The following is a 10997-nucleotide window of genomic DNA, read 5'->3' on the forward strand; positions in this document are numbered from 1 at the left end:
CATTTATTCAATACGTAGGATGTGAAATTTTCCAAAAATTCTATCTGCTATTGTTATTATGGACAGAAGGTAGGTACGAGGTTTTTCTGTCCATTCTACTCTTATTGTTTATCTCCGACAAAACGAAATAAGAGAAACAGTGGCATCTGTGACAACAAACTTCTTTTATTAATAAACGTAACCAAAAATTTTATTCTCACTGTCGCATATTGTAGAATCTAGGCTGAGCCCTTATCAGGATTTCCCAGTAATTGTTTTGGTGGTTGTCTAAATCAGTGAACGTCAATTTCTACTGCTTCTGAGCAACTGTGTGAACCCAATCAACAAATGAAACACGGTGGAAAAGTAAAGCTTAAGATTTTTGTTCCCATATGCCGAGAGGGGGCGCTTATCCTTCAATTTCAAACGAACAGACACCACCAATCACTCAATCATTTTTTGTCCCCTTCTAAATGCATCTAGGAAACAGAAACAGTAAATTCCCCACCAAAAACTTACAGAAACAAATAAGAAAATTTGTTAAAGGGCCCAGTGATGACATTTTCGAATTTTTTAACCTACATTTTTTCTCTTTGCATATTTTACATCAACTTTGATTTCAAATTAGCAAAATATCTTCTACTTCTAGTTTTTTCAAGTATAACTACCGTAGATATTTGAGCCAAGAGGTGTACTAATAATGATGAGACCGTCGGAATCTCGAGTGCCCAAAATTCTGACCCAAAACGCATTGAAACCCAACAAGATGAGCAGCAACTTCTACTTGAACAAAGCCAAAGAATGCTTTAAAAACAACAATTATCCTGACGCTTACGAGAATTTCGTAAATTATTTCGACAGCCTGGAAGATCCTGGTAGCAGTACTCCAGCAGTGCAACTTGGGTTTACCACATTGGTGTGTCGGATAGGAATTGTGTTAGAGGAAACCAATGACACTGAAGAACTGCTTAAAATCTATTTGCAGGCTATTAATTTTTTTCCCAATAATTATATTATCCTGAACAATTTGGGAGGTTATTTATTTAAGTAAGTAGCCACTAAGATTAACTTCTAAAATTATTGTATTATGGTTTTTAGGATGGGACAGGTAGATATAGCAAGAACGTATCTGGACAAGGCAGTGGTTTGCAGCAAAAATTACCTTCCTGCAGAGAAAAACTTGATGTATTGCAAATGGCGACAAATTCCAAGATGGCACTTTAAAATGTTGAATGACTCACACCGAAATTCTGCCTATTACAAGGCAATAACAAATGTCATTTGCAAAGGTCTAATATTGCTCACCTTTCTGTGCCTTTTTGTACTCAACTAGGGCTTTATTTATAAGGATTTACAGATGTGATTGACTTAGGAGCTGGCTGTGGTCTCTTGTCCCTTATGGCCTCAGAACATCCTGAAGTGAATGTGATTGCCATTGAGGGAAACAAGATCTTAGCAAAAATGTGTGATAATATAATGAAGAAAAATCAACGAACAAATGTTAAAGTACTCAATTGTTTTTCTACAAAATTAGAAGAACCCCCAGCTCGGTGCAACCTTTTGGTAAGTGGAAAATTTTTGATGAATTAATATAAATAAATGTCTCTTAAATTGCTTCATTTAGAACTTAGAAAAGGTGGGATGTAAATATCAATCAGTCTTCATACTTAAGATTGTTCAGGAACCGTTTAAATTAGTTTTGATTAAAGTTTTTATTTTTCAATTAAAAAAAAAAGATTTTAGTTCCCCTTTATTGTTATGTATATTAACTGAGTTATATGACTTGATCATTTTAGTAAGTAAATAAACTATCACCACCTTAGTGACATAAATTGACATTTTAACAAGTGTTTCCCCTACTTCTTATACTTTTGTTATGACTTGCATCTTGATGAATCACTTTGTACAAGTAACAAAAATGCTCAACAAAATGATAAAAACTGTGACACCCAATATGTTACCTATAAATTCTCTTAGGTTACTGAAATATTTGATTGTGCACTATTTGGAGAAAGAATGTTGGAGTCTCTATTGCATGCTCATCATTTACTAATAACAGAAAAAGACGATTTTAAAATGGTTCCATGTGGGGCCCGCCTGTATGCCTCAGCAATCAACTACAAAGACACACAAAACTTTCGAGTTGTCAACCCCATACCTATGTTGGGTTTGAGCAAAATGTGCATAAGACAGATAGATTCTGATCCCTATGAAGCTGAAGATTTGTCAACAAAGAATGTTGTTTATTTATCAAACCCTGTGGAAGTGTTTGATCTGAATTTTTATGATGTACTTGAACTTAATGATATTTCAAACAATCTTGAGTTCTCAAAAATTATTGAGGTGAGTTCCAAGGAAGCACTGTAGTCAGTCAAAAATCTTACATGAATTGTGAATTTAAGTTTGAGTGTTTACAAGATGAAGAGTTGACTTCAATAGCCGTATGGTTTGACTTGGATCTTGATGATGAGATCACCATAACTACAAATCCAAAAGTAGCAGAAAGAGTGCAATGTTGGGAGCAGGCAGTATTCCATTTAGTGCACCCAATTAATGTTAAAAAAGGGGAAGTCGTGCAATTTGAAGTTACCATAGTAGACAACCAAATGAAGTTATATCAGGTGAGTTTCACAAAAGATTATTTTTCTGAGTTATTACTGGATAATTTTGAAGATTACTAAACCGGATACCTGCGTGTCCTGTTGGCTGGTTTCGAAGGAAATCGTCTCATTTCTAAACGATAGTTATTTAGTGAATCAAGTTTTAGCTTTAGCTGATGAATGTATGAGTGAGGAATTTATGAAGAATTTTAAAGAACCGCACAAACCTGTAAGACCAAGTATGTTCTTAAGAGAGATATAAAGCTAATAATTGCAATTTCAGATAATGGATTTGATGTGCTTCCCTTTACTAGGTTTCATACTAGCGGCCAAGCAGGACTGTCAGTTTTACACGACAATAAAGCCTGAAAGTGATTTTAAGTATATGAATTTCTTTGATCATATTTTGAGGATCAATAATATTTCCCAGGGTAAAATGATAGTTGTAGGTAAGGAACGACTTGTTGAAGTTAGAATAACGATCTAAAAAAAGCACGTAAATGTATCTAATTTTTATTCAGTGCTCTTTCTGGGAGAAAAAATTCGCGTTAATTGCAAGAAAAATTTATTCTTCTTTGCCACAAATTTACTGAAATATTCTTAGCAGTTTGTTTCCCTACAGGTAGCAATATTGTAAATATACTGCTCGGACACGACTGAAACACATTTCCATTGCTTCATAATCATTTTTTAACAGTTTATTGTAATAATTTTGGGAAATTTCAACAAATATTAAAATCTACACAGAAAACAAAATGAGCCACAACACCACCATGTGTGGCATCTACAAATACCTAAAAGAGTGTAAAGCCTGCTTACTAGATCCTATAAGTAGTGATGGATCAATACACCCTTCAATATGCCTAAAGGTTTGTTCGTTTTGCAGCATTTCCTCTTATGGAAAACACGTGTTAAATTTCTAGGAAAAAATTCGACCGGATCATCCAGATATCTTAATGATGCCCACAAAAGTATTGGTTAAAGTGGTTTTGATATTCTCATCTCAATTGGAAACGTGGAATGTAGTCGCTGACGAGAACGTACTGAATTTTAAGATTTCTTCATTTATGAATGAATACACGGTTTGTTGGCTGCAGCAGTATTTATATTACGTCTTAAAGCTGATTTTAGGGGTCTGAGCATCCGGATCTCGATTCAGACTTCAAGTACGTAGAATACTCGAGTCCAATCACATTTACCGTAGACGACAAAGATTACGTGAAAAAGACCCAAAACATTTTAGTGACGGAAACTGGGCACATTAACGGCCTGTACACTTGGTATGAAGTTCAGTTTTACGGGAATGCGGACTTTCCAACTAAAGGTTGAAAATTGTGATAATAAATTAGTAAACAGCTAAAATTAATTTGTTACAGATAGTACCCATATTAAGAAATGTTGCTATCTCCTGGATCATCGACAGGTCGAATTGGGTGATATTTTCAGGGTGGTAATGCGCAGAGAGGGCGCTTATTTGGATTTGCGCCTAGAAGATTAAATCTTTTGCATTTTCTGCTCAAAAACATTCCGTATGTGTGAAATAACCGGTGATCGTTAAAGAAAGCCTCCTAGTAGGCGACGAACCGAAAATGTAAGTCGGTAATTAAGCCATTGGCTATTTACCATCCAACATCCGACGGAAAACGAAATAGATGGATTTATCCAAGACATTCCTCTGACATTTTAACGCCTACTTGAGGTTTTTTTAAGGATCATCCTTTACTTAGTCCTTTACCTGTCATGTTGAGTGTGAATATTTCCAATTTTTCTCCTGTTATGTAGAAGAAATAAACAATTTTTAACTTATATCAGACACCATCGAACTACAGACTCGCCTTCATGTTTATTTTCGTTTTAAGGTGACCATCTGTTTAATTTTTGACAAGTAACATGTAATTTTTTTTAGAAAATTTTAATATGCATTTACTTCTTTTTGGAAAAATTATCTTTATTTTTATATTTCGAACCAAATTTTTATTACTGCGTTTAGCATATTACGAGAGTACCTACAAGACGTTTTATCTCTGTCGAAATGTGAAATTACTAATATAAGCGTGATTCAATGTTGAGTACCTATGGTTGTTTCAATGGTTTTGTGAACCCCATCGACCAAAATATGTATCGTTTCGTATTTGGGACCTCAAATCGATACTGTGGGCACAAATTTGACGGATTTCTAGGCCAAAGCCTTGAAGTATGTTATTTTACGGTTACCAAAATTGAAATTAAATAAAATGAAATACGTATCCAAAATTTTATTCATGCTTGGTCATTTCATTGTGCTGCATATCGCTGGGAATCAAATAGGTTCACTAGTACATCAAAGCCTTGTCGTCCTTTAAGTAGTTGATAATCTGCAAATTTCCGGTAATTTCGTTACAGATATGTGAAAACATGAGTGAAATGCAGGAATCGCTACTTTCATTGAAACCATAACACTTTTTCCTCTACATGAAATAAAAAGAAACATATTTATATTTACCCATTCCTTGACAAATTTGTTCATTTCCGCATACTGCCCCGGGGTAAATCGCCTGGAACCTAACGAGTTAAGCACAGGGACAAATTCAGGCTGTTCTCTCAGTTCTAAAATTTTAAATATATCAATAAATACTTATTTAATAATTATCGTACACACCTCTTAATCCATGAATTCCAGAGTCTGACTCTTCCAAAACGGGAATGTTTTGAACCAAACCTGGCTCAGGGTTCTCTAAGCTAGCTCGTTTGCCTTGACCTCCATAACACGAATGACCAAAACTGGCACATCCAACTGAAAAAAAGTTTGCAATGTATATATATAGTCTAAAATTTTAGATAAAACAACAAATTAATGGAAATAAATAAGTAAATACTTACTTCTTCCATGTATTTGACCGATGAAAAAACTTGCAACTATAATTAGTCGCAACATATAATTAAATTTGTAGTTTAAATACGCCATTCCTGAAGAAGGTATATGGCTATAATGCCCTATACTGTACAACCTACTAATGGAAAGTAATCTAGGAAGAATCCACGAAGAGCTTTTATACTCCTTTTTATGTTTGATATGTACTTGAAAAAGAGTGTTTTGTATATTGGATGACTGTATAATATTTGCGTAATCCAATATTATGTTAATAATGCTGTATAGTGGGGTCCCGCGGAGAAAATGAAAGTCTGCCCATAGGGGGCAGAATCATGGATGGTAATTTTGGCATGGGTCTGAATTCGCTTAAAAGCAGTAATAAATAGTATCAAACGTTACTTACCATATATGTCATTTTCATCAATAATTGGCGTCTATGGTAAGTAAACTAATAAGAATTTTGTTTGTTAACATCGCTCCTATCAAGAGGTATCCAAACATGTGATGTTAGGATTACTGATAAATTAGGCAGTTTACCCCAGAAGTATCTATTATATAAAGCACTTCATATTAAGTCCCAGGAAAGTGGCAAATATACAACAAAACCCTTCAAATAATGAAATATTGAAACTACTGATGCAAAATATTATAATATTTATTTGGGCTTTACATTCTTGTCTTCTAATTCTAACCTCTCCTGATGCTTCTTCAAATCATCTTCATCACTAAAATACTCTGCTAAATTGTCTTGTGGCTTTAAAGGAAGAAGTTTTTTAAATCCCATCTTTCTTTGGTGTCCCTGTTGTTTTGTCACAGTTGAATAAACTGACAGTGCCTGAAACATTCATTTCTCATTCAACTTTGCTTAGATGTCATTTTAAACATCACAAACCTGAGTGACTAAAGTTGATATATCTCCAGCGTTTGCCGGCAATATAAGCGTATTACTAGTTTTGGCTAAATTATCAAAAGCTCTAACATACTGTTCTGCTATACTTAAGGAGGCTGCATTTGACCCTCTTTCACCTTGAAGAGCCTCAGCAACAATCTGATTTAATTGAAGAAAACTATATTTATTTCTATTTATGATAAAAACACTAAATAATACCTTAAGACCCTTTGCTCTGGCTTCAGCAACAGCAACAATTGCTGCAGCCTCACCAGCAGCTTTATTTATCTGCTCCTGCCTTTCAGCTTCTGAGGCCAATATTCTTGCCTGCCTTTTACCTTCAGCAACATTAATGTCTGCTGCTCTAACACCTTCAGATTCTAATACTGCAGCCCTCTTTTTGCGCTCTGCTTCTACCTGTATTAAAACAACAATAAAATCCTAAATTTATGATTAAGATCATTAAAGTCACCTGCATTTGCATAGCCTCTTGTACTCTTTGAGGCAGCTTAATATCTCGAATTTCATATCTAAGACATGTCATGCCCCAAGCTTCACTAGCTTTATTTATTGCCTCTACCATTGAGACATTTAAACTTTCCCTCTCCCTGAATACTTTATCCAAGGAAATTTTACCCAGTTCAGATCTCATTGTGGTCTAGAATACATGTTTCCTAAGGTTTTGCAACAATAACATATGAAAAATACCTGCGCAAGTTGTGTAATAGCAAACTCAGGGTCTTCAACGCCATAACTGGCAAGATATGCATCAACTATTCTTAAATATAAAACACCATCTATACTTAATGTAACATTATCAGAAGTAATTGCGCTTTGCTTAGGTATGTCCACAGCTATCTCCTTGAGGCTTTGGACGTATTTGATCCTATCAGCTATGGGGATTAAAATGTTTAAGCCCGGCGCTAATATTCGATGAAACTTTCCCATTCTCTCAACAATCCAAGCCTGCAATATTGGGCAATATGTTGGTTTGCTTGAGGAGTGACAAAGGTACGCACCTCTTGCTGGGGCACGAACATTATAACAGTATTTATTGGGGTGTAGGATTTATGTCTGATTGAAATCTGTTTCCAGTTGTTTACTAGTTGTTTATTCTGCAAATTTATTATAAGTATCTGCAAGATGCTTAATTAATTATTCCGTAATGGTACCTGAAGGGCTGTTCTTAGCAAGTTTCTTGAAAACATCCTGATTGATTATTTATTAGGTTTTTTATATTCAATTTTGTGAAAAAAAACGTTCAAAACGACAAAAAAGCTTAACCCAAAATTTAAAACTAATTAGACATCATAACCTTGTATTTTAGAATTACGAGCTCTAAGGTGGTTTCTTAGTTACAATGGCCTATCATCGTTACCGAATATCATTCTTATTCTTACTACTACACCCATTAAACAAGGATAACACTCCTTAGTTTAAATGGCAGCAGAAAAAAGAACATTTACTACGACATCTTTCCATGTGCTCGAAAAAATATAAAATTCAAAACAAAACACAAACGTGTAAAAACCTGTCGTGTTAAAACTCCAGAACGTGCACGTGAAATCAAGCCGCGGAAAAAACCAAAAATTAATTCATTAAAGCAACTTTTCATTAGTTAAAAGTTAACCGAAGCCATAGAAAAACCTTTAAAATTGAGGAACTATTCCTCAGCAACGAAAATCATTCAAAATCTAGGATGGCTAACAAACATAACCCTAAAAAACCCTTCAAAAGTGAACCATACTTTAGGGATAAAATGCCCCTAAAATCATCCAGTGGTCGTTCTTCACTCGGAACTCCTTCAATACTAAAACAGACCCCAAATCTCAAACGACGACTAACAGAGATAGTCAGTTCACCCTCAAAAGTCAGATTCCAGATGCCTCACTTGAAAAATGTGAAGAAAATTCTGGAGGCTTATGTCAATAAAGAAGAAACCAAGGCATACTTGCAGCTAATTTGTATTATTAGAGACTCAAATTTACTCAATAATGATCTGAGGTCTTTACTGAGTGAAGCCACTGAGTGTATATCACTTTTGAATCAGGATTTGAGACTATTTATTGAGGTTTTGCTGGAAATAAAGTGGATTGATCAATCTGATGAGGTGGTAAAGGACTATCAGGATTTCATTGTTAATTTACTCAGTGCTCATAATTACCATGCAAGATATGTTCTCTCTAAATTAATTGGATTGTTTATACCATGTATGTACCTATTTCTTATACTAATAAATAACTACCTACAGTAGAATATGTCGTGCATAATCCAGGCTGCAGGTGAAATATTTTGGCTAATTCAGCAACATATTAATATACAGACTGTACCAGAATGACTAGACCAGCATCTATTTAATTTAGAACTGTTCCTTATAAACAGTTTAATTATAGCAGTTATAGAATGAAGGCAGAAGTTAGACTGAATAGAATGTTAAATATACTCTCAAAAAATCCCAGCACTAGTATTAGAAAACATAACTTTCTGCATGCTAATAGAAGATCATTTTTATAGCATTTATTTTTGCACTTGGCTTCTTAGCAGCTTTCAAAAAGTATGTTTTTTTTAAAATTTATGTGATCTACTTCTTTAAATAACCCACTTTGAAAAATTTGGCACTATGTATATAAACTACTTCCTTGCAGATCCAAAAGATCCATATTGGCCTGAAGGACAAATTCCCGAAAGTGATAGGAGAAAATGTTTAAATGTTCATACAGTTATAAAATCTGTACTAACAGTTGTTCCTATGTAAGTATTCACTCTCTTTGTCCTGAACTAACTGAACTAACCTCTATGGAATATTTTTTAGGTGCAAACCCTTATTATTACAAACTCTAATTAGGCAATATCCATACTACAATAAACCAGTCCATACTCAAGAGTATTATTTGCATAATCTGCTTACTATTTTGTCATATCAGCCATCATTTAGTGATGACATTCTTGATTTAATATTCTCAAAGTAAGTGAGTACTAACAGACTAAAAAAACTTTACTGACATGCATCTATATAGGTTAATCATAATGGATATTAATGCACCAAAAGAAGTTCTCCAAGAAGAACCTATTGAAAATGAGGAAATATTTCAAATGGATGATGACAATGATGATCTAAAATCAATAAAAACAGTCAATACAGCCTATACTGTGGTAGATAGGCCCCATCTGGGGGTAGCATTAGATGTCTGCATCGACATGCTCTTGGATTATCTTATAGGTCAATGTAAAACTGAGGAAGGTGACTTGGATAAGGATAAAACAAAGAAAATTTATCAGGCAGTTTTAACTGCATTTGATAAGGTTTGATTTTGTTTAGAGTAATTATATAGAATTTTAATCAATTTTTCTAGCTTGTACTACCTACTTATGCATCTCACCACATCCAATTTGTCATGTTTGCACTCTGCGCATTAAAACCGAGTTTAACAGAAGCATTTCTTAATTATTTATGGAAAAAAGTGAGGAATCCTAATGTTCCCATAGTCTTAAGACAAGCAGCAATCACCTATATTGCAAGTCTAGTGGCCAGAGGCCTATTTATTCCTCTACCGTGAGTTTGTTTAAATTTAAACTGTGTCAGATTATTTGAAAATGTTTATGTTACAGATTGGTAAAAGCATCAATGTATCAAATGGCTGAATATATCCATGCATATATTGCTAATCAAGATGCAGTGGAATGTCTAAATTCAGATCTCAAAGCTCATAGAGTGTTTTATAGCGTATGCCAAGCCCTGTTTTATTTAGTAGCCTTTAGACATAGGGATCTAATTGAAAGCAAAAAGAGTATGTTAATTTTATTTTCCCTTATGTTTTGTTTATGTTGTTATTTCAGATATAATTTTCTTGGAAAGTCTCCAATTAGGGAAAATGGTGACTAACAGACTGAACCCCTTGAGAGTCTGTCAGCAAGCTGTGGTTCAGAACTTTGCCGCTGTAACGAGAAAATATCAGTTGGCTTATTGTTATACTATAATTGATCATAATAAGAGGCACTTTATGCCTACAATTTATCGGGACGCAAAAGGATCCCAAATGGTATCTGACCAAACTTTGAATGATTTTTACCCGTTTGATCCATATGTTTTAGAGAGGTAAAGTAACTAAAATTCACTATATGGTTATCAAGCAAAAATTGCTTGTGTTACATTGTAGGTCAGGCCAAAAAATTAATCCTTACTACAGGCACTATCAAGAAGACTCTTACAGTAGTCATATTGATGTAGAATCTAGGGAAAGTGATGTGGATGATTTCTTGGAGAATATTAATGATATATCTAATCCTAAAGGGTCCTACCAATTTTCTTACGGCGGTTCTCCAGGGTTTAAGTTCAAAGTTTAATTTAGGTTATAAATTTATTTGAAGATAAGATTTATTTTCTGCTAAAAATAATATGTGAGATATAAGATTTTAAGTAAGCTGTGATCAAACTGTTAAGTTTATGTTAACTTAATCTCTGTACTATTTATATTACTGCTGGAAATATACAGGGCGTGGAAATGGCGTGCAAATGTAGTAGATAATTGAAATGGACACGGCGAAAATTTAGATCAAATACAAAATTAATTTATGAACTTAAACGATTTCGATACTCTTTTGGTGGTTAACTAAAAATGCAAGAGACATAGAATATCCTGATTTGAACGACTAAGGACAATTTCGAAGATTGGACTTT

At 34.1% G+C, this 10997-nt stretch overlaps 4 protein-coding genes across 4 annotated transcripts; 2 read left to right on the plus strand and 2 right to left on the minus strand.

The window, feature by feature from the left end:
* The first annotated feature begins 527 nt into the window (after positions 1–527).
* Positions 528–4651, plus strand: LOC136412966 (protein arginine N-methyltransferase 9-like). Its single transcript, XM_066396243.1, has 11 exons — positions 528–1026; positions 1078–1268; positions 1328–1542; positions 1957–2322; positions 2382–2600; positions 2653–2808; positions 2863–3028; positions 3327–3448; positions 3503–3661; positions 3711–3903; positions 3956–4651. Exons 1-11 carry the CDS (start codon positions 680–682, stop codon positions 4075–4077), a joined length of 2256 nt encoding a protein of 751 aa, XP_066252340.1. The 5' UTR covers positions 528–679; the 3' UTR covers positions 4078–4651.
* A 175-nt stretch (positions 4652–4826) lies between these two features.
* On the minus strand, positions 4827–5590 carry LOC136413121 (uncharacterized). Its single transcript, XM_066396504.1, has 4 exons — positions 5439–5590; positions 5218–5352; positions 5062–5165; positions 4827–4933 (listed from the first exon to the last, which is right to left on the minus strand). The coding sequence occupies exons 1-4, from the start codon at positions 5521–5523 to the stop codon at positions 4892–4894; spliced, it is 366 nt and encodes a 121-aa protein (XP_066252601.1). The 5' UTR covers positions 5524–5590; the 3' UTR covers positions 4827–4891.
* A 493-nt stretch (positions 5591–6083) lies between these two features.
* On the minus strand, positions 6084–7645 carry Stoml2 (stomatin like 2). Its single transcript, XM_066396177.1, has 7 exons — positions 7492–7645; positions 7339–7434; positions 7028–7285; positions 6792–6977; positions 6539–6736; positions 6323–6478; positions 6084–6265 (listed from the first exon to the last, which is right to left on the minus strand). Exons 1-7 carry the CDS (start codon positions 7525–7527, stop codon positions 6086–6088), a joined length of 1110 nt encoding a protein of 369 aa, XP_066252274.1. The 5' UTR covers positions 7528–7645; the 3' UTR covers positions 6084–6085.
* A 209-nt stretch (positions 7646–7854) lies between these two features.
* Tif-IA (RNA polymerase I-specific transcription initiation factor RRN3 homolog Tif-IA) lies at positions 7855–10833 on the plus strand. The gene is made up of 8 exons (XM_066396176.1): positions 7855–8529; positions 8965–9070; positions 9132–9284; positions 9337–9622; positions 9673–9872; positions 9929–10107; positions 10157–10415; positions 10477–10833. Exons 1-8 carry the CDS (start codon positions 8019–8021, stop codon positions 10661–10663), a joined length of 1881 nt encoding a protein of 626 aa, XP_066252273.1. The 5' UTR covers positions 7855–8018; the 3' UTR covers positions 10664–10833.
* Positions 10834–10997: the final 164 nt, after the last annotated feature.

Source organism: Euwallacea similis, chromosome 13, assembly GCF_039881205.1.
Source record: "Euwallacea similis isolate ESF13 chromosome 13, ESF131.1, whole genome shotgun sequence".
NCBI classification, from domain to species: domain Eukaryota; kingdom Metazoa; phylum Arthropoda; class Insecta; order Coleoptera; family Curculionidae; genus Euwallacea; species Euwallacea similis.